Consider the following 23,649-nt stretch of genomic DNA (forward strand, 5'->3'; position numbering starts at 1 on the left):
CTGAATCAAACAGATAAAAAGAAAGGTGAGATGAAAAGAGAAAACGCTGGAAATGGGCCGCAACTCCATCAGTATCTGACAGAGGGCAGGTTAATTCTGTGTTTGGTCATCTTTCCAGTTATGCTGAAGGTTCAGTGTCCAAAATATTGACATGCCTTTTTCGCTTTACAGATACTGATTTTCCTGTTGTGATTTTCTGCTCTTTGACCATTTTTCTTTTGGTTTTATTTTATGGGGCTTTGTAGACTTCTCTGAATAAAGAGACTGAATGGAACCCCTGCTCCTTGAGGTATAGTTTGTCAGGTATTATGCAGGAAGCAATTGTCTGAGTCGACATCAGGTAATGGTTACTCTTCTTCATGCTGAATAGGGTGTAGAGCATGTGGGGGAGGATCAGTGCAATGATTCGCATTCTAAAAGTGAGAGGAGAGAAAAAAGGTGGTTTTCAATGGTATTCAACTGATAGTAGGGGCTGGTTTAGCACTGTGGGCTAAACAGCTGGCTTGTAATGCAGAACAATGCCAGCAGCATGGTTCAATTCCCATACCGGCCTCCCCGAACAGGTGCCGGAATGTGACGACTAGGGGTTTTTCACAGTAACTTAATTGAAGCCTACTTGTGACAATAAGCGATTATCATTAGTATATCAGTAAAAGGAATATAATTTTGTGTTTTGAACAGATACAAGGATTTTGCCTCAATACAACTTCAATTGGGTTAACACAGATAAATCACACCTTCTTTTGTATAGGCTGCGAAGACCATAAGATGTAAGAACAGAAGTAGGCCATTCTGCCCATCAGGTCTGTAATGTTCTTTGATTATGCTGATGCTGAATCTTGATGTGATAGTGTTAACAAAGAACATCAGAATTTGAAACTATTTATAACTAACACTACTCTAAAGGATTATTATAATGTCTAAGGTTAAAACAGTTGGAAATAATGGTCTAACATTAACTTTCACGAAGATACTACAGAGCTACTCTAATATGTGACTGCTATGAACTCCTTTCTAACAACTTGTCCTGAAACACATGGTGCACCCGGGTCACATGCCTGCATACTTGCACCACCTGCTGATTGGATTCTAGCACTACAACAGTAAGAAATATAACTTATAATACGCATACAGATGATAATGATCTACTCATATTATATACAGGTGATAGTCTACCTGTCATCACAGGGTCTGCTCCGCCATATAATGAAATCATGATTGGTCTGAAATGATAATCCTCAACTCCACTTTCCCGCCTTATCCCCATATCTTGTTAATTATCATTATCATAGAATTTACAGTGCAGAAGGAGGCCATTCGGCCCATCGAGTCTGCACCGGCTCTCGGAAAGAGCACCCTACCCAAGGTCAACACCTCCACCCCATCCCCATAACCCAGTAACCCCACCCAACACTAAGGGCAATTTTGGCAATCATGGAATGTGAATGCCAAAAAGAAGTACAAATATCCCAGTTTCTCTTGGGCAATTGAAGATAATTTTAGTCACCCATTCACCATAAACTATTGATCCTAGATTTTAAACTGAGTATACTCGTAGGAGCGCTTGTATGTTTTACTTTAAACAGTTTTGTCTTTAAATTATGATGCTTCTTTGAAGATTGTAGTTCTGAGCAATCATTTTTGGTTTCCATTGGTGGAACGGCTGATGTTTCCATTGACGCTAGCTCTGGCTCAATAATATACAGGCAAAATGTGGTAAATGTAAATTGGAAATATACTGGCCTTTGAAAACAATCCCCAGGTATAAAAAGGCCATTTTTGGTTTCAGTGGTACGAAAGTTATGTTTGAAGGTCTGCCAAAATGACTCAGAAAGCAAACTCGGCAATACAAATTAAGGGAAGAAATGCACAAAGGTTTGGTTGTATCGAAGAATATGAAGGAATTGGCTCTGAAATTCGTGGATGAGCTTGGGTGGAGGAAACGCCGGAGCTGTTGTCAGTACTATAAAGTCAAACTTATATTGAAATATAAGAAATACTTAATATTTTTATCAGTGGGTTCCTAGATATTTTGTGATTACCTTAAGCGTAAATCTTGCTATCCAGACTTGATTTGATTGAAAGACAGTCATAAAAATTAAACCAGTGGGCATGATTCTCCCATCCCCCAGCCACATGTTTCTCACCGGCGGGCTGTTTTCCGACGGTGGGATTCCATAATCCCACTGTTTGTCAATGGGATTTCTCATTGAAGCCATCCCATGCTGCTGGGAAACCCATGGGCGGGGGTGAGCCGTGGGTGGGAGCAGAGAATTCCAAACAGTATGGGCGGTATTCTCCCAGCTTCGCATCGGACCGGAGAATCCCCGCAAATACGCCATGCTGCCCCGACGCCGCCACGCGATTCACGGCAGAGTGGAGAATTGGCGCCGGCGCATTTGGCGCAGCGCCGATTGCGGGCCGCTCTACGCAGCCAGGCCACCGATTCTCCAGCCCGGATGGTCCAGCGCCGTTCACACCTGGCCGCAGACGGCGGGAACTCGGCGCGCAGTGTTGGGGGGCTGCCTGTGGGGTGGGGGAGGGGGGCTCCGACCCCAGGAGAGGTCCCCTATGGGGCCTGGCCCACGATGGGAGCCAACTGATTGGCGGTCCGGCCTCTCGCTCCCCGGGCCTATTTTCTTATGCGCGGGCCCCTGAACTCACACGCCACCGCGCATGCGCGGGTTGACGTCGGCGCCACTGCGCATGTCCTCGCTGATGCCGGTGCCACTGCGCATGCACGGATCCCACGGCGCACAGTTTGCGCCTGGATGGGAGGCTGGAGTGGCGTGAACCGCTCCAGCGCTGTGCTGGCCCCCTGTAGGGACCAGAATCAGTACTCCCAGCGGCCCGTTCACGCCGCCGTGAAACGCGACGGCGTTTCCGATGGCGTGGACACTCTCCTGCCGAATGGGAGAATCCCGCCCCTATGTTTCCAGCTAAGAACACAGTCCGGCAGAGGATCCTAAATCTAAAGAACAAATCTGTCCTAAATTAAAATTCTTTTAATTAACACACTTTGCCTTAATAAAATACTCTGTGTTATTAGAAATGCATCAAGAATGTGTAGAGTTCCTCCTACCCGACACTGCCCCTTCATTAGCATCTATTCAGATATTCACCTCATATGTAAGTTATATGCAACTTTATATGCCATAGTTCCACCTGTTATGTATATTTGGATCTTAATTGAGGTCAAGGTGGCTCAGATCCACATTTGATTAGCTGACTTGAGCCAGTGGTTTTCTCGAGATGCTTTAATAAAAGCAAAATACTGCAGATGCTGGGAATCTGAAATAAAATCAGAAAATGTTGGTAAAACGCAACAGGTCTGACAATCTGCTATCTTCCCATTTCTGGATCTGTTGTTCACACCCTCTGCCACCAGGGATTCCGCTGTGAGGGATTGAGGTCGGCAGATAAATCCTGCTGGCCGGAATGGCCACAAAACCCACCCTCTATTTATTATACTCACCTTCAACCTGCTACCACTCCAAAGCCACCTAGCCTACATCACTGCATTTAGAAAAATATCCTGTTCGTAAAGCGTATATTTCAGTTTTCCATTAAGGATCTTTGACGTGTTAATTTGTAAATCATAGAATCCTTACAGTGCAGCAGTAGGCCATTCAGCCCATCTAGTTTGCACCAACTCTCTGAAAGAATACCCTCCTTGGATGGTAATAACTTAAAGGTATAAATTCAAAGTTCTTGGTCAGTCTCTGAACCTTATGATCCACAATGAAAACTAAAAGCTTCAGGATGATTTTGGAGTAATCTAATTGCACATCGAGATCAGCATTTAAAGTTTTCTACGTAAATGGTTCAAATCATAGTCTATATCATTATTGAATCCCTACAGCATAAATGAGACCATTCGGCCCATTGAGTCTGCTCTGACCATCTGAAAGAGCACACTACTTAGGCCCACTACTCTGGCCTATCTCTGTAACCCCACATAACCTACACATCCTTGAAAACTAAAGGTAAATTTAGCACAGCCAATCCACCTAACCTGCACAACCTTGAACAGTGGGAGGAAACTGGAGCACCCGGAGGAAACGCACACCGACAGGGGAAGAAAGTGCAAGCTCCACACAGACAGTCACCAATGCCGGAATTGAAGCTGGCACTGTGAGGTAGCAGTGCTAACCACTGTGCAGCCCTGTAGTCTTATCACCTCATGCTGAGTCTGATTCAGCTTAGGGCTTCCCTTTAAGGTCTGGTTTTGTGGGTTTCAATATAGCCTTATTCATTCAGCTTACAGATAAAGGGAACTTAGAAATTTACAAATGTATTTTGCTTGATATCACTCAACATTGAACTGAGGAGACTCTCCAGAGTGGAGCAGGTAACTTGCATTCACAACATTCCTCTGGCAACATCCTTTCTAAACCGTCATGTGAGATTCATCACGTTTAATTTCAATGCAAGCTTTAAACCCATTAAAATAAAAATGATCCAGTTTGCTACCAGAAGCAATTAAATATATTGTGTATCCACTTGTCACCAAGGGCAAAATCCTCCCTGTTAATACATTTCATGGATAGGTCAACATGATAGTGAAATGAAAATTCCTAGTTTATTTCTAATTAACTTCCTATTGTACCAACCAATATATTGACACTTTGCCTTAATAAAATACTCTGTGTTATTAGAAATGCATCAAGAATGTGCAGAGTTCCTCCTACCCGACACTGCCCCTTTGTTAGCATCTATTCAGATATTAACCTCATATGTAAGTTATATGCAACTTTATATGCCATAGTTCCACCTGTTATGTATATTTGGATCTTAATTGAGGTCAAGGTGGCTCAGATCCACATTTGATTAGCTGACTTGAGCCACTGCTTTTCTCGAGATGCTTTAATAAAAGCAAAATACTGCAGATGCTGGGAATCTGAAATAAAATCAGAAAATGTTGGTAAAACGCAACAGGTCTGACAATCTGCTATCTTACCTTTCTATCACCACCAGCACCTTCTTTAGTTTTTAACACTACCATTAACACTTCCTTTGTCACGTGTCCATGACACCTTTGTCAAATCCCTCCTGCCTTGCCAACGGCCGGTGCAGACTTCTACAGGAGAACCAATAAAGGCTGTTCAAGCAAAGTGAAGAATCTGCAAACTCTCTCCACAAAACTGTTGCTAATTCTCTCCAGAAAGAACCAGCTAACCCTCTCTCAAATAAGTCTGTGGGTGTTGGATTCCTGAAACTACAGAAACCTGAAGACAGGCCACAAACTGAAAGCAAAGTTTGATGAAGCGGGGACACTTCTTCTCCAAAAGGTTGTGAGTACAGGCCGCAAAAGAGAGACTGTGATTTGCAAGTTACTATGAGGATAGCATGCAAGGAACCATCATCTTAAGCAAAGACTCTTTTCTCTTCCACTTACGTTCCCCCCCCCCCCCCCCCCCTTTCCATGCCTCTGTGTTTGCCTGTCATTGTCTGTGCTAGAGGATGGGGGGCAAGTTGGAGTTAGATACTTATTAATATTTAACCAACTGTATTTACTGCGATTTTCATTATTGTTCTCGTTATAAATAAACACTAACTGTGTTTAAACTTACAAACCTGGTGATTGTAATTATTGGGCAACCAATCATAGAATCATAGAATTTACAGTGCAGAAGGAGGCCATTCAGCCCATCAAGTCTGCACCGGCTCTTGGAAAGAGCACCCTACCCAAGGTCAATACCTCCACCCTAAGCCCATAACTCGGTAACCCCACCCAACACTAAGGGCAATTTTGGACACTAAGGGCAATTTATCATGGCCAATCCACCTAACCCGCACATCTTTGGACTGTGGGAGGAAACCGGAGCACCCGGAGGAAACCCACGCACACACGGGGAGAACGTGCAGACTCCGCACAGACAGTGACCCAAGCCGGAATTGAACCTGGGACCCTGGAGCTGTGAAGCGATTGTGCTATCCACAATCAATGGCCAAGGGCTTTGGGTACTTTTATTAGAATTATTGGTTGATTCACTTGTGTTATGACTCCGAGACGAGTGGGGCTGGAACTGACTGTGTGCATTCCCAGTGTGTCATAGATCATAGAATTTACAGTGCAGAAGGAGGCCATTCGGCCCATCGAGTCTGCACTGGCTCTTGGAAAGAGCACCCTACCCAAGGTCAACACCGCCACCCTATCCCCATAACCCAGTAACCCCACCCAACACTAAGGGCAATTTAGCATGGCCAATCCACCTAACCTGCACATCTTTGGACTATGGGAGGAAACCGGAGCACCCGGAGGAAACCCACGCACACATGGGGAGGATGTGCAGACTCCGCACAGACAGTGGCCCAAGCCGGAATCGAACCTGGGACCCTGGAGCTGTGAAGCCATTGTGCTCTCCACAATGCTACCGTGCTACCGTAGCAGCATGAAATTAAAGAGACAGAGATTAGGGTTATCTCGGAGTGTGAGAAAGAACAGGAGATCTCATGGCTCGCATTAATAGTCATTAGCAAGAAACTGAGGCAGAAATCTGAAGCTTGCCAACAATTCCCAATTTTGCAGTAAATTTGCAAATACCTGGAAGTTATTTTAAGGTGCCATGAAAATGCTCACGCCTTAACTCTAATTCCGTTACTTCCTCAGCAACATAAAAACAAGATTAGATACAACCTGCCTCCTATATCCCTACTTTGGCTTGGATTTATCACTTTTATTCTCACCAGATACTTTTAAATTGCTTCTTTTATAATAAACTTCAGTATTCTTCCATTGCGGCTGTCAAGTTAACAGCACTATAATTCCCACGATCACACCTCTGACCTTTTTAAAGATTGTAATCACATTCACTTTCCTCCAGTCTTCTGGTACAAAGCTTTAACACAATGAGCTTTGCAAAATGTATTTCCTGCTCCAAGCTCTGTAGTTAATACTTTCAGTTTCTGTTTTGTTGTGTTACGCGTCAGTTACTGCACAGTGTGCATTGCCAATATACCAGTTGGAGAATTCACACATTGTTCGTGGAGCTGCATCCTCCTCCCCAGACTTATTTCCTGATTTATCTTTTCCATTTCTTCCCTCATTGCCTTACAATCATTTTTTTCCATCACTGGGTACATTAGTTTTATTATCCCCAGCCTATGTCAGAAGGGTGAGTGTAACGGCATCGTGATCACCAGTGTTCATGTGCTTCCCCCACTGCAGACTGTGCACTACCTCAAGCTGACTATTAAATAACCGATCAGCCACGACCTCTTTCCTGGAACCTCTTTGCATCCTGAATCATTAACATCCAAATATATCTCCTCCACTTTGAGGAGGATTTCCATTATTCCATTGAAATTGAAGCAGTTTTCAATTGTCTGTAATATTACTGATATATTTTCCTTGGTTTCTCTCTTTATTTCTCTCTCGGATTCATAATCAATTTCCTTCCTTTGAAGCAAGAAGAATATTTAACAAATATTCGTCAGTTCCATTGAGTGCAGCAAGTTTTCTCCCAAATAATGTCAGCCATGATTCAGCTGAGATACCCTCTTTCAATATTTTTCTTGTGTCAAATGCCCTCTCTCTTATAATCAATGTAAAGATCTGAAATCCCATTGTAGAAATGGCTTGCATAACACACTACATCCATTCTTTACTGTGCCCCCTGAGTCAGGGGTGTATTGTATAGAAATTGTTGTTAGTCTTGTTATGTATTTGTTTTATTATCATTGTGTGCAATGTCTCTTTAAGAATGGAGTCACGTGACTTACGTGGCATCATCGGCAAATTTGTATGCTTTTGTTGAGCCTAGTGCCAAACCTTGCAGAGTGAAGACCTATTGTATAAAACTCTGTTAATCTCGCATCAAAACCACATGGATCAACAATCCCGTTTTCTTTGTACTCAATGACTTGGATACAGGGAAATAAGGTTCGACAGCCAAATTTGCAGATGGCACTAAAATAGGTGGAGCAGCAAGTTTCAATGAGGAAATAAGAACTTTGCAAATGGATAAAGATAGGTTCGATAAGTGGGCCAAAATGTGGCAGATGGAGTTTAACGTGGATAAGTCGTCCACTTTGGTCGTAAAACTGGGAAGGCAACTTATTATCTAAATGGGGAGAGACTTGAGGTGCTCTACCTGCATGCCGAAAATTAGCATGCAGGTACGGCAGGTAATAAATAACGTGAATGGAATGTTAGCATTTATAGCTAAAGGAATAGAGTATAAAGGTAAGGAAGTGTTGTTGCAACTATACAAGACACTGGTGAGACCGCACCTGGAGTATTGTGCATCGTTTTGGTCCCCTTATTTGAGGAATGATGTAGTGGCATTGGAGGCAGTTCAGAGGAGGTTCACTAGATTGATTCCAGTGATGAGGGGTTTGTCTTACAAAGAAATGATGTGGAGATGCCGGCGTTGGACTGGCGTGAGCACAGTAAGAAGTCTTACAACACCAGGCTAAAGTCCAACAGGTTTGTTTCAAACACGAGCTTTCGGAGCACTGCTCCTTCCTCAGGTGAATATCGTGTTTGAAACAAACCTGTTGGACTTTAAACTGGTGTTTTCAGACTTCTTACTTATAAAGAAAGATTGAGCAGTTTAGCCTATACTCTCCAGAATTTAGAAAAATAAGGGGAGTTCAAATTGAGGTATATAAGATGCGAAAAGATATGGATAAAGTAGACATGGAGTGGCTGCTTCCTCTTGTAGGGCATTCTAGAACGAGAGGTCACAGTCTCAGGATAAGGGGTAGCAAATTTACAATAGAGATGAGGCAGAAACTACTTCTCCCGTGACTTCAGGTGGCGGCAATGCGGAGCTAAGCCGCACGTTCGGCAGCTCCCGCTAATTAAGGACTTTTTTCAACTTCCCCCCCCCCGGTGGATGGACTGGACTCGCAGTGGAGCGGTCCAAAAGTCGATTCTTCCACAGAGAAATGCGAGAGGCAGGAAAAACAAAATGGCGGCGGGCGGGGAAGCAGCGTGGCAGCAGTGGGTGTGGGAGCAGCAGGAACTGCTTCAGCGCTCCTTCAGGGAGCTCAAAGCTGAGATTTTGGAGCTATTTAAGGCCTCGTTGGACAAACGGGCAGCGACTCAGACAGCTCAGGCCGTGGAGTTTCGGAAGCTGCAACACAAGGTCTCAGAGAATGAGGATGAGCTTCTGGGCCTGGCAGTGAAAGTGGAGACACACGAGGGACTGCATAAGAAATGGCAAGATAGGATGGAGGAGATGGAGAACTGCTCCCGCCGGAAGAATCTGCGGATTCTGGGCCTCGCAGAGGGGCTAGAGGGCTCGGATCTGGCGCCCTACGTGGTCTTCATGTTAAACACGTTGATGGGTGCCGGGTCATTTAACGGGCCCCTGGAGCTGGAGGGCGCCTACCGAGTGTCGCAGCGGAAACCTAAACCGAACGAGCCACCCAGGGTGGTGCTGGTCCATTTTCTCTGCATGGTTGACCGGGTGTGCGTGTTGAGGTGGGCGAAGAAGGAGAGGAGTAGCAGGTGGGAGAACACGGACGTTCGGATCTTTCAGGGGCTTGATGCAAAAGACCATGGGGTGGCAATCTTGGTGGGCAAGAGCCTATCGTTCGTCGCATCCAAAGTGGTGGCAGACTCTGCAGGGCGATATGTGATGGTGAGTGGGAGACTTCAGGGGGAGCAAGTGGTCTTGGTCAATGTCTACGCACCCAACTGGGACGATGTGGGCTTCATGCGGCGTATGCTGGGCCTGATCCCGGACCTGGAGACAGGGGGATTGATTATGGGTGGGGACTTTAACACGGTGCTGGATCCGGCTCTGGATCGTTCGAAGTCCAGGACGGGCAGGAGGCCGGCAGCGGCCTCGGTGCTGAGGGGGTTTATGGACCAGATGGGAGGGCGGGGGGGGGGGGGGGGGGGGGGGGGGGGGTGGGGGGGGGTGGGGAGAGGGGGGGATGGGGGGGATGGGGGGGTGGACCCTTGGAGACTTTTGGAACCGGGGGGTAGGGAGTTCTCCTTTTTCTCCCATGTTCATAAGGCGTACTCCCGGATTGACTTCTTCGTGCTTAGCAGGGCGTTGATCCCGAGAGTAGTGGGGGCGGAGTATTCGGCGATAGCTATCTCTGATCATGCCCCACATTTGGTAGACTTGGAGCTGGGTGAGGGGAAGGATCAGCGACCGATGTGGAGGTTGGATGTGGGGCTGCTGGCAGAAGAGGAAGTGTGTGAACGGATCAGTAGGGGTTTAGAGAGGTATTTGGAAACTAATGATAACGGGGAGGTACAGGTTGGGATGGTTTGGGAAGCACTAAAGGCAGTAGTCAGAGGGGAGTTGATATCCGTCCGGGCGCAGAGGGAGAGGAGGGAGAGAGTCGAGAGGGAGAGACTGGTGGCAGAGATGGTCAGGGTGGATAGGAGTTATGCAGACAACCCGGAGGAGGGGCTTTTGAGGAAGCGGCGCAGTCTCCAGGCGGAATTTGATGTTTTGACCACCCGTAAGGCGGAGACGCAGTGGAGGAGGGCACAGGGGGCGGCGTACGAACATGGGGAGAGGGCGAGTCGGATGTTGGCCCACCAGCTCCGGAAGCAGGAGGCGGCTAGGGAAATTGGGGGAGCCACGGATGTAGATGGGAACCAAGTGCGGGGTGGAAAAGACATCGACGGGGTGTTCAGATCCTTCTACGAGGGGCTGTACCGGGCAGTTCCCCTCGGGGAAGCAGGTGGGATGGACCGCTTTTTGGTTAAGCTGGAGTTCCCAAGAGTAGGGGACAAGCGGATGGAGGGTTTGGGGGCCCCGATTGAGCTGGAGGAGCTGGTAGCGGCATTGGGCAGCATGCAGACAGGGAAAGCGCCGGGGCCGGATGGGTTCCCGGTGGAATTTTACAAGAAATTTATAGATCTGCTGGGCCCGCTGCTGGTGAGAACCCTGAATGAGGCTAAGGAGGGGGGGGGCTCTGCCCCCGACGATGTCCAGGGCGATTATTTCTTTGCTCCTGAAGCGGGACAGGGACCCCCTTCAGTGCGGTTCCTATCGGCCGATTTCGCTCCTCAACGTAGATGTCAAGTTGTTGGCAAAGGTGCTGTCCAGGAGGGTGGAGGATATAGCACTGACGGTGATTCATGAGGATCAAACGGGGTTTGTAAAGGGGAGACAATTGAACGCCATCGTGCGGAGGCTCCTGAATGTTATGATGATGGCTCCGGTGGCAGGGGGGTCAGAAATAGTGGCATCTATGGATGCGGAGAAAGCTTTGATAGGGTGGAGTGGAGCTACCTGTGGGAGGTGTTGCGGAGGTTTGGATTTGGCGAAGGGTTCATCAGCTGGGTGAGGCTACTGTACAGCTCCCCGGTGGCGAGTGTAGTGACGAACGGGAGGCGGTTGGAGGACTTTCGGCTCTCCAGAGAGACAAGGCAGGGGTGCCCCCTGTCTCCCCTGCTTTTCGCGTTAGCAATTGAGCCCCTGGCTATGGCACTGAGGGACTCGAAGAGTTGGAGGGGGATTGTGCGGGGGGGGGAGGAACACCGTCTATTACTATATGCGGATGTTCTGCTGTTGTATGTCGCGGACCCGGTTGAGGGGCTGCCAGAGGTGCTGAAGATACTCGAGGAGTTTGGGGACTTTTCGGGATATAAGCTCAATGTGGGGAAGAGTGAGTTGTTTGTCCTGCACCCGGGGGGTCGGGAGAGAGAGATAGGGGAACTCCCATTGAAGAGGGCTGAGAAGTTTCAGGTATCTGGGGATCCACGTGGCTAGGACCTGGGGGGCTATGCATAGGCTCACTTTTTCGAGGCTGGTGAGGCTGGAGGAGGAGTTCAGGAGGTGGGATGCGCTGCCGCTCTCGCTGGCGGGCAGGGCCCAGTCGGTTAAAATGACGGTGCTCCCGAGGTTTTTGTTTCTTTTCCCGTTCCTCCCCATGTTGATCCCGAAATCTTTCTTCAGAAGGGTCAACAAGTCGATTTTGGGGTTTGTGTGGGCGGGGAAGGCCCCGAGAGTAAGGAGGGTATTTTTGGAGCGAAGAAGGGAGGTCGGGGGCCTGGCGCTGCCCAACCTATGTGGATATTATTGGGCGGCGAACGTGGCGATGATTCGTCAGTGGGTGACGGAAGGGGAGGGTGACGCATGGAAAAGAGTGGAGGCGGCGTCCTGTGCATGCATGAGTCTGGAGGCTTTGGTGATGGCCCCACTCCCTCTCCCCCCCCGGCAAAGTACTCTTCGAGTCCGGTGGTGGTTGTGTCCCTTAAAGTTTGGGGACAGTGGAGGCGGCATAGGGGGGAAAGTGAAGGCCTCGGTTTGGGCCCCGATACGAGGCAATCATCGGGTTGCAACGAACTGTGCAATATTTTCCCCTTCGAACTGATTCCTTCGATGAAATTGAAACCTCTCCACAATAATCAAGGGTTTTGTATAATGGTCTTCCCCTCTGAAAAACCGGCTCATCCTAGCCCCCGTCATATGAGCCCTGTGCAGCACCTTCAGCTAGATTAGGCTGAGCCGTGTGCAACTAGATTGCAGAGTTTTGGGAATTTGGTGATTCGTTAGATGACACAATTAGATGACACAATGACAGACCTGTCATTGGAAAAATAGCTCAGTCACAGGCTGATTTCTGGAGTAAGGATAACCAATGCAAAACTTGTGGCACAACTGGCCACATAGCAAGAGCTTGATGGAGTAAAATAACTTCTCCAGAGAAGAACATTCAAAGGAAGACACAGAACTCAAAGAAACAAAACAAAATCAACAAAGAAAATTCATAATGTGCAGGAAAGGACTAACAACCACAATAAAACTTCTAAGAATCATTCCGGTGAAGAATCAAAGTTGAACGTGCTATCAGTCCAGGATGAGCCACATTGCTTTTGGGTCGTGTCAAATTTGAATAGCCAACCTAATAAAATGAAGGGATATATGGGGGCTGCCGTCTCCCTAATTCCTGAGACCATCTATGAACGGAAACTTAACCACCTGCTTTTAAAACCAACGGATCTTGAGGACTATACTGAAGAGATAGCACCACTGTGAGGTTACATCACAGTCAATGTTGAGCGAGACAAACCACAGAATTACCACTCCATGTGAGGAAGTTATCCGTTCTCTTTGGCTGCCCTTGGCGGGAAAGGAGTAAATTGAACTGTAGTACTGTGAACAGCTTAGTTGATTCAAAGTCAGACTTATAGACCATAATGGAAAAATACAGCACTGTTTTTGAAGAGTCAAAGGGCTCCATGAAAGGTGTAAAAATGTCCCTGAAGATTAAGGAAAATAGCCAGCCGAAATGTCTCAAGGCTAAACCTGGACGCTGTGTAATATGTCTGAAGGTTGAATCCAAACTATCGAGTCTTGTGGAAACAGGAGTCTTAGAACCTGTCACAACTAGTGTGCATTCACTTTTGTACCTGTGATCAAATAGCATGGTACAATTCAGATCGGCGGAGATTTTAAGACAACAATCAATCTGGTACTACATGCAAGTCATTCCCTGCTACCATGGGTTGCAGGTTTGTTCACAGGCCTAGCAGGAGGACAGAAATTCAGCAAGATTGACCTATTGCAGGCCTACCTGCAAATGAATGTGACAGGTGAATCTCAACACAAGTCCACATCATCACTCACAAAGTGGGGCATGCACTTTGGGGCAGCACGGTAGCATAGTGGTTAGCATCAATGCTTCACAGCTCCAGGGTCCCAGGTTCGGTTCCCGGCTGGGTCACTGTCTGTGCGGAGTCTGCACGTCCTCCCCGTGTGTGCGTGGGTTTCCTCCGGGTGCTCCGGTTTCCTCCCACAGTCCAAAGATGTGCCGGTTAGGTGGATTGGCCATGCTAAATTGCCCGTAGTGTCCTAAAAAGTAAGGTTAAGGGGGAATTGTTGGGTTACGGGTATAGGGTGGATACGTGAGTTTGAGTAGGGTGATCATTGCTCGGCACAACATCGAGGGCCGAAGGGCCTGTTCTGTGCTGTACTGTTCTAAATCTAAATCTAAAGGCCTATTCTGCTACTAGAGATTGCCTTTTCGAATATTGTCAGCACCAGCTTTATTTCAATGCTCAATGTATCAGATCCTTAGTGGCTTACAGGGGGTACAGTGTTGTCCAAATGATATATTAATCACCAACACAAATGAGCAAGAACATTTGCAGCACTTCGAAGCTACACTGAAACAATTTCAAATGCATGGGCTTCGTGTCAGAAAAGATTAATGTGGTTTCTACCAGGCATCTATACAATATCTTGGACCATGTAATTCACAATAAGGGTCTGCATAAAGCTCCAACAAAAATGCAAGCCATTATGGAAGCTCCAATACCAACAAACATCACTCACCTTAAGTCATTCCTCGGATTAATCAGCCACTATGGAAAATATGTCCAGAATCTGGCAATCCTATTGAAACCATTACATACCTTGTGTGCAAAACAGGTATTGCAATGGACACCAGAAAGGGACAAAGCATATCAATCTGCAGAGGAAGCACTGAAAAAGTCAAAGGATTGGTACATTTCAACCCAAAGTTATCATTGCAACTTTCCTGTGATGCTTCCCCATATGGTGTTGGTGTGGTGGTAGCACCTATACTACTTCAGGGGAAGAGAGACCAATAGCGTTTGAATCTCCCATGTTAACAAGTGCAGAAACTAACAGTGCTCAGTTGGAGGAGGAGGCACAGAGTATTATATTTGGTGTATGGAAATTTCACCAATAGCTGTGTGGTCGCCACTTCAAATCTCTGACAGACCACAGCCTCTTAGGAGCTAATTTTGGGCCACACATTGGCTGTAAGTAGACTCCAACAATAGTTGTTAATCCTATCGGCACATTCCTACAAGACCAAATAACGTCAATCCGAAAATCATGCCAATGTATTATCACGCTTACCTTTTGTGGTGATATGATTTGCATACCAGTCTGCCATTAGGGCAGAACACCGGCTTACCATTGGCCCTGGTCAGTCATGTGCCTCTCGACCGATTGGTCGAGAGACTGAGTTAACCGCGCCTCCTTGCCGAGGTATAAATAGTCAAACGCCCGGCGGTTGTCCATTTTATTGTAGACGACCGCAGGGCTAAGTTCTAGTTTATTAAAGCCTAACTTTTGTAAAGCAACTCGTCTCTCGTACAAGTGATGGCTCATCACCTTTATCAGCTCGTTAAATACCATCTAGTCAAAATAAGATGTATTGCGAACCTTCCAGTGGCTGCAACTCAAGTCCAAAGACATGCCAGAAATTATCCTGTGATGGGGAAAGTACTGGAAATGGTATTAAAGGGTAGGAAAGCAGGAAGATATCCTGGATTTAAACTGTACATTTCCAGGTGTAACGGACAGCACCTTCTTCACTCTTCACAAACACACAAACTTACAGATGAGGATGGCCTACGGTGGCTCATTCACCAAGAAGAATTGACACTCGCTCTTCACAGCATAAAATGCTCTACTAAATGGCTTCAAGGTTTTTGCCTCCACTCGTCTAGCCAGAAGCTCGCACCAAGCATTAATCAACCTTTCCACAAAGAGAAAAGTCTTGACGTCAATTCTGAATTAGCCTTTCATCTGTTTGAACCTGCAACCCTCAATTTCCTATTAGCAGGTTTTGAAAATAATTGACTGTACCGCAACGGATGTGACAGTGCACAATATGATGACTGCTCAGGGAAGATATAGACTTTCACATTATTGGTGGGAATTCTAATGATATATTCCATAAAACAGAACATCTGGCGGTCTGTAGAGGTGAATTGGCTTCTCTCTTAGCTATTTATTATATATGTAACAATATTCAGGTTTCAGCTGAGAATATTGTAAATTCAAAATTCCTGATGACTTTCCAGTTTCAGCTATTTACATTCCTTGGGTTACGTGCATAAAGCAAACATTTGTGAAGTATTTTTCTGTGATGCCAGCTCATGTGATGCTTAGAATAGGTTTGAGAGTTTTTAAGTGAGAGCCGACTGCAGGATAATTGAGATTCACTCTGGCTTTTAATTGTACAACGGGATTTGTGTTATTGTCGAGAAGCCATTTTGTAAAAAAAAAAGACAATGAATGCTGCTTATTTAACATAATATTCAGTGCATTGATCAGACCAGTGTAAAAGTAGCTCTTGTTATTTATTATTTCACTTGGTATTGAAAGCACAAAAATCAAGCTAAGGGCACAGGGCAATCCCCTCAGGTTTGCCAGCTATGAAAATCTGTTTGGACGCATCGGATTAAATAGCACTTCAATGAAGCAACCTATCCTCATCACGCTCATTGTTCTCAGATAAGATCAATGATAATCAGCTAAAGGTTGTCACTTGCTGAGATGAATTAGTAAAAAGAATTCCAGTAAACATGGACTCGGCTTCCATTTTCAAATAATGAAGCCCAATTCTCATGCATTTTAAAAAATTTTCTGCTCGCAATCGGAGTTTAAATGTATGTTCAATAATGATTCAAGCAACAACTATCAAGCTGAGAGCTTTCAATTTTAATTAGTCGCATAACCTTGTAGGTTTCAATAGGAACACTGATCCACAATTATGTTGTTAAGTGACAGTTACTGCAATACTTATTGCTGGAAATTTACTGAAAATGAGCTTTCTGAATAAGCAGAAAGGTATGTCGAAAATTGATAAAGTTCCTAAATGCTATTAAATTCCCATTGACAAAGCTAGCAGTGGCCCTTACTCACTGTAACAGGTTAGTGTCTATGCCTCTTATGAAAATTACAGAGCATAATCATAAATGTTTATTTTAATTCTTTCATGAAATATCAACATCACTGCGAAGGGCAACATTTGCTGCCCTTCCCTTGAGAAGGTGGTGGTAAGCTGCTTTCTCGAATTGCTGCAGTCCATCTGGTGTAGGTACATCCACAGTGCTGTTGGAGCAGAGCTCCAGGCCTTTTGCCCAGCAACAGTGAAGGAACAGTGCTACATTTCAAAGTTAGGAGGTCTTTGGCTGGAAGGGGGACATATAGGTGGTGATGTTCGTATATGTCTGCTGCCTTTACCTTACTAGGTGGTGGAAGTCGCGGATTTGGACAGTGTTGTCAAAGGATACTCGAGTAGATGTTGCAGTGCATCTTGTTGATGGTACACACTGCTGCCACTGTGTGTGAGTGGTGGAGGAAGTGAATGTTTAGGGTGGTGAATTAGGTCCTGTGTTGCATTTCTTGATTGTCATTGATGCTGCACCAATCCAGGCAACAGGAGAGTATTCCACCATCCTGGATTTATGCTTTGTAGATGGTGGACAAGTCCATCAATTACACTTTTTCTCAGTTTATGGTAGAGAAATGATGAGGTGCTCCTCTTCTAATCATGCAAATATTTGCAAGTATATAATTCAGTCAGATTGAATGGTTCAGGCTAAGATATGCAGTAAAATGTATCAGAAATGTAAACTGATATTGAACCCCAAAGCAAAAAAGCATCTTCAATGAAAATTCAAATTCTTATTTTACTTTCTAATAGTCAGTATTAAATATTTCAGTCACCGATTCTTGAGAAGTAATGGATGGGGAGGCGAGAAGTGAAATATGATTCTGCCAACTGTCAGATGAACTATTTACGACATTAGGCAATTCCTGTTGAAATGATATCTGGATGATCATCCTTCTCTGTGAAACACTACACATCAAGAAGATATCAAACGCCATAAAATTCCCACAAAGTGAAGAAAATTTCCATGCTCTGGTACGCTCTGCAGTCAGAGAGGATTTTGGGCTGGATTCTTCCACCCCACCTGCCGCAAGAACGCCACGGTTGAGACGCCGACAATGGAAAAATCCATTGACCTCAGGCGGGATTCTCAGGTTGCCGGGCGAACGTGGCCGGAGAATCCTGTCCAATGCTCTGCGGCTCAGGGGGCGGGATTCTCCGACCCCCCACCGGGTCAGAGAATCCCCGGGGGGGACGGCGTGAATCCCGCCCCGCCGCCCCGACGACGTCTGCTGTATTCTCCGGCGCCGTTTTTCGGGCAGGGCAGGATTCACGAGATCACGCCGGCCCTTCGGTGCATGCGTGAGCTCCCACCACCTAGTAAGGTAAGAGCAGCAGACATATGCGAACATCACCACCTATATGTCCCCCTTCCAGCCAAAGACCTCCTAACTCTCCTGAAGATTTTATACTGGCAACAGGTAAAACCTACGGCTGCCATTCTGGATGTCTGGACCCCTCTTGAATTCCTTTGCATGACATCAAGGTTAGAGAGAATTTTAAAATGCCACTTTTTGGCTTGAGGCCTTTGACACAGGTGTGGAAAATTGGGCCCAGTATATTGAACTCGCGGCTGGAGCGGCGCCAACCCCTCCAGGGTCCACCTATCCGTGAAAGTGCAGAGAATTCTGCACTTTCGGGGGCTGTTGACACCGGAGTGGTTGACGGCGGTTCTCCTGCCAGCGTGGGGACTTAGTCCCCCAGAAGGGAGAATCCTGCTGAGAGTGTGATAGGGACAGATGAACTGAGACTTTCAAAAGAGAATTGGATGATTACCTGAAGATAAGGAAATTGCAGGACAATGGAGATATGGTGGGGCAATGGGGTGAGGCGAGTTGTTCTTGTAGAAAGCAGGCTGAATGGCCATTTTGTGTGCTGTAACCATTCTTTGATTCTATTAAGAAGGGCAAGGGGCTTTTCACAGTAACTTCATTGCAGAGTTAATGTAAGCCTACTTGTGACAATAAAAGATTGTTTATTATTTATTAAATACCTCAGGCCTCACTGTGCCTCAATTAATGAACACCTCTTTCTCATTTGAAGCATCCAGCACATTCATAACATGGAGAAGAATAGAAATGTTCACCTGGTGTCGTGTGAATCCAAGCAGCAGCTAAGAATAATGAAAGGAAACAGTGACAGCCAAACCCATGACAAAATGGCAATGTCTACCAACAAACACAGTTAATGCCTGGAACAATATTGCAATAAAAATGTTTAGTAAAGAGACACAAAATAAGCAATTGTTTTAAACTGCTGAGCCTGTGTTTACCTGTTCTATAGAATTCCTACAGTGCAGAAGGAGGCCATTCGGCCCATCAGTAGTCTCGTTTGGGACCAATGTGCTGCATGCAGCGTTGTGGCCTTTTCTTTTGACTAGAATAAACCTATGTTTGGAACAACTTCTCGGGTCTACAGAAGATTTTCTACTGGCAACGGGTAAAACCTACGGCTGCCATTCTGGATGTATGGAATGCTCTTGAATTCCTCAGCATGATATCAGGGTTAGAGAGAATTCAAAAATGGCACTTTTTGGCTTGAGGCCTTTGATGCAGGCGTGGAAAATTGGGCCCAGTATACTGAACGGATATGGTATTTCATCCAGGCGAATTCTATTGCAGGAGATGACCAGCAAAAAAACGTAATACTCCTGACCTTCTGTGGAGCACCAACTTTCAGTGTGATAAAAAACCTACCCAGCAACCGCAGATTCGAAGACCTTTAATGAGCTTGTTGCAGATCATTACAACCCCAAATCATTTCTTGATCATGCAGTGGTATTGGTTCAACACGGCTGGACAAACCCTAGAGGAATCGGACAAGGAGTTCCTGACATGATTTCGCGAGTTGACTGAGCATTGCAAGTACAGGCCATCCCTCCCAGAGATGTTACAACACCCTTCACTTTTTAAAAATTCATTTACGGGATGTGGCCGTCGCTGGTCAGGCCAGCATTTATTGCCGTCCCTAGTTGCCCTTCAGAAGGTGGTGGTGAGTTGCCTTCTTGAACCGCTGCAGTGCTTGAGGTGTAGGTACACACACAGTGCTGTTAGGGAGGGTGTTCCAGGATTTTGCCCCTTCGACAGCGACTATAAAATGGGAGCCACCAAAGGCCTCCCATTTGGATGGGTACCTAATGTCACATATGGAGAACCAAGATGCAAAGTCGGCTGGGGTCCATCCTTTCACCAAGTTGAATATGAGCCATGTATACCTCCAGCTGGAGTTGGACGCAGTGTCCAGGAAATATGTGACTATTAATGCTGACAGGGGACTGTATGAATACACCAGGCTCCTATTTGCAATATCACCTGCCTGTGCAACCTTCCAACAGGTTATGGAGAGCATCCTTCAGGGCTCCCCAGGGGGGCAGTCTACCTGAACGATGTAATGAGTACATGAGTCTCCAAAAAGGAACACCAAGATAACCAAGAGCAAGTCCTCCACAGCTTCTTGGTGGGTGTCTGCCTGAAAAGGGACAAGTGCATCTTCCAGGTGAGACAGGTCACATACCTGGGGTACAGGGTTGACAAGAATGGTTTGTACCTGGTGGAAGAAAAAGTCCGAGCTATTAAGTGGGCCCCAAAGCCAGGGAATACGACAGAGCTAAAGTCATTCTTAGGGCTTGTTAATTATTATGGAAAGTTCATTCCAAATCTAGCAACCATACTGGTGCTACTACATGTGCTCTTAAAAAAGCACCAGAAATGGGCATGGCAGGCGCCCCAAAAGGAGGCATTTGCAAAGTAAAGCGCCAACTATCATGCTCTAAGCTACTGACGCACTATGACCCCAGTAAACTACTCATAATCCCATGTGATGCCGCCCCATATGGCATCAGGATGGTGTTATCCTATTGGTAGGATGAAAGGACAGAAAGGCTGATAGCCTATGCTTCAAAACCCTTGGCTGATGCAGAGCGCAGGTACGCTCAGATTGAAAAGGAGAGACTGGCCGTGATCTTCGCGGTCAAAAAGTTTCCACAGTACGTCTATGGATGTTACTCCACAATTACCATGGGACGCAAGCCCTTACTTGGCCTTTTCAAAGAAGACAAAATGATACCACCAATAATGTTGACCAGGATCCAGCGATGGTCATTGCTGCTCACAATGTATGTATATGCTTTAGAGTATCACCCGGGCGTGCAGATTGCCTAAGTGTCCCTCGTCCTCACCAATAGCAGACAAAGTTGTGTGGGCACTGAATTTCATGGGCATGTTGCCTGCCCCAGCCTCACAAAATTTGCGTGTGGATGCAAAAGGCAAAAGTGCACCACACTGTCCAGCATGGGGGACTTCAGAGGAAATTTCCTGAAGAACTGCGAGCATTCATAACCATGCAGCAGCAGGTTAACGTTGAAGGCGGCATTCTCCTGCTGGAGCCCATGTGATAGCCCTAAAACATGGCCAAAAAGCCATTTTACAGGAACGACAGAGTGGACATCCAGGGGGGTCCAAATTTAAGATGCTCGTCCATAGTTACATGTGGTGGCCAGGGCTCGATGGTGACATGGAGAGGTTGGGTGCAGCAGTGTGGCATGTCAAGAGCATCAAAAACTCCAACCATCAGTCTCGCTCCACCCCTGGGAATGGACAGAGCAGCCTTGGGTGCAGTTACACACTGACTTCACCAGACCCTTCGTGGGGTGTAGTAATCCACGGGAGGCAGGAGTTCCGTCACCACACCGATATTTATTTACAATAACGATATTACAGGAGCAGCTACAAACAGTGCTGCTAGCAGTCCAGTCAACTTAAGACTCTCACAAAGCCTACACAGATGATTATATGGGCCCCCTCTATGAGCTATCATTGAGGGAGCTCATACTCCAAATGGCCAACCAATAAAGCCAATTGGAGATCATTACACCCCTCCCCCCCAAGGTCCGAGGAATTCCTGCCAGCTGGCATTCCTCTGTGCTTCTTCCTGCTCCTCATGTCTGGGTCTGTCACCTCTGTGTCGTCCGCCGGGTCGTTCTCTGAAGTGGGCGGGGTGTACCTTATAGGTGCCCGTCTTTTCCTTGACGACCTCCTTGGAAGTTGTTCTCCCTCCTCCTTGGGGAGAGGTGTCGCGGGCGGCGGCCTCGTCGAGTGTGTCCATCTCCGACTCTGACGACTGGGTGACGGGGTCTGGAGAAATTGCTCGGGGTCGGTGTGTTGGTATCCTTTCTGTCTGGGCTATCCCAGCTCGAGGCGGTCCTGCTTCGCCTGCCTCCAGGTGTGGTTCCACTGCCCTTATTTGGTCTAGGTGTTTCTTCAGCACCTTACCTCCTATTGAAACGTCATAGGATATGGGCCCTGTTTGGGACTCTACCGTGCCTTTGACACACGTTGGTCCATTCCCATAATTCTTGACCCAAACCGGTGCCCCCACCTGGAAATGTCCCTGCTGCCGACTATTATCATGCCCCCTGTGTTGGGCCTCCTGTTGTTTCTCCACTTTCCCCGTTAAATTTGGGAAAAGGAGACTCAGCCTCGTTCGCAGCCGCCTTCCCATTAAGAGATCAGCTGGCGGTATGCCCGTTGTGGAATGCGGTGTGGTCCTGTAATCAAACAGCCAGCAGGAGAGCTTTGTGTCCATTGACGCTGCCGGCTGCTTCTTGAGTCCCGCTTTAAGTGTCTGGACCGCTCTCTCTGCCAGGCCGTTGGTCACTGGATGGAAAGGGGCCGTTTTGATGTGACGGACTCTGTTTTCCTTCAGGAATTTTCCAAATTCCCCACTTCTGAATGCCGTTCCGTTGTCCGACACCAATACCTCCGGAAGTCCATGTGTTGCAAACGAGGTCCTGAGCTTTTCAACTGTCGATGCTGTGCTTGCCGTGTTTACCCGGTGGACGTCTAACCATTTGGAGTGGGCGTCCACTATCACCAAAAACATTGAGCCCATGAAAGGGCCGACGTGGTCAATATGCAGGCGGGTCCACGGTCTGCCTGGCCATTCCCACGGGTGCAATGGCACCGCTGATGGCACTCTTTGCCCCTGTTGGCACTCCTGGCACCGACGTACCAAGGTTGCTATGTCTGTGTCCAAACCTGGCCACCAAACGTAGCTTCGAGCTATCATCTTCATTTTAGACACCCCTGGGTGTCCGTGATGTAACTCGGTTAAGATTGCCTGACGGCCCTGAGCTGGGACTATTACCCGGGCTCCCCATAATAGGATACCGTCTTCAACGGTTATTTGGTCCCTTCTGCTCCAGTATGGGTACATCTGGGGCTCCACTGGTCTTTCCAGTTCCCCTGTTAGCAGTAAATGCTTCACCTTGGCTAAAACTGGGTCTTTTTGCGTCCACAACCGAATATGTTGTGCGTCTGCTGGTAGGGTGTCCAAAAAATTTAGAGTCATTACTGTCTCCTCTACTTCTGGTATTTGCGGCGGAGTGTCCGGGAGGGGAAGTCTGCTCAAAGCATCTGCATTTGCTACTCTCGTTCCCGGTCTGTGCTCCAGAACGTACCTATATGCCGCCAGTAGCAACGGCCAGCGTTGGATTCTAGCTGATGCAATCGGGGGTATTGACTTGTCTTCTTTTAATAACCTAATAACGGCTTACGGTCCATCACTATGGTGAATTTCCGCCCGTACAGATACTGGTGAAATTTTTTTACTGCGAATATCACCGCCAGTCCTTCCTTCTCGATTTGGGCGTACTTCCTCTCAGCCATCGCCAAGGTCCTCGAGGCATAGGCTATTGGCCGTTCTTCCCCATTCCTTCCTCTATGGGCTAAGACAGCTCCTACCCCGTAGGGGGATGCATCACAAGTGACCACCAACTCCTTCCTTGGGTCATAATGCTCTAGGACATTTTCGGATGACAGCTGTTCCTTAATGTCCCTAAATGCTTGGTTTTGGCGGGTGGACCATTTCCATTCTTGCCCCTTTTTTAGAAGCTGGTGGAGGGGTTCTAGGATGGACACCCTATTTTCAATAAATTTTCCATAATAGGTTACTAACCCTAGAAATGATCGTAACTCCTGGACCGTGGTGGGAGCTGGGGCCTCTTTTATTGCC

At 46.8% G+C, this 23,649-nt stretch overlaps 1 protein-coding gene across 1 annotated transcript; it reads right to left on the reverse strand.

Moving 5' to 3' along the window:
- Positions 1 to 229: 229 nt before the first annotated feature.
- LOC119954024 (uncharacterized protein K02A2.6-like) lies at positions 230 to 22,794 on the reverse strand (the record flags this gene model as incomplete). Its single annotated transcript, XM_038778799.1, has 5 exons — positions 230 to 413; positions 7,184 to 7,402; positions 14,339 to 14,394; positions 20,017 to 20,184; positions 22,096 to 22,794. Coding segments are annotated over 5 exons (1,326 nt in total), but the record flags the coding sequence as incomplete, so codon positions are not given.
- Between the last annotated feature and the right edge of the window lie 855 nt (positions 22,795 to 23,649).

The sequence above is a fragment of the Scyliorhinus canicula genome, chromosome 19 (assembly GCF_902713615.1).
Source record: "Scyliorhinus canicula chromosome 19, sScyCan1.1, whole genome shotgun sequence".
NCBI lineage: Eukaryota > Metazoa > Chordata > Chondrichthyes > Carcharhiniformes > Scyliorhinidae > Scyliorhinus > Scyliorhinus canicula.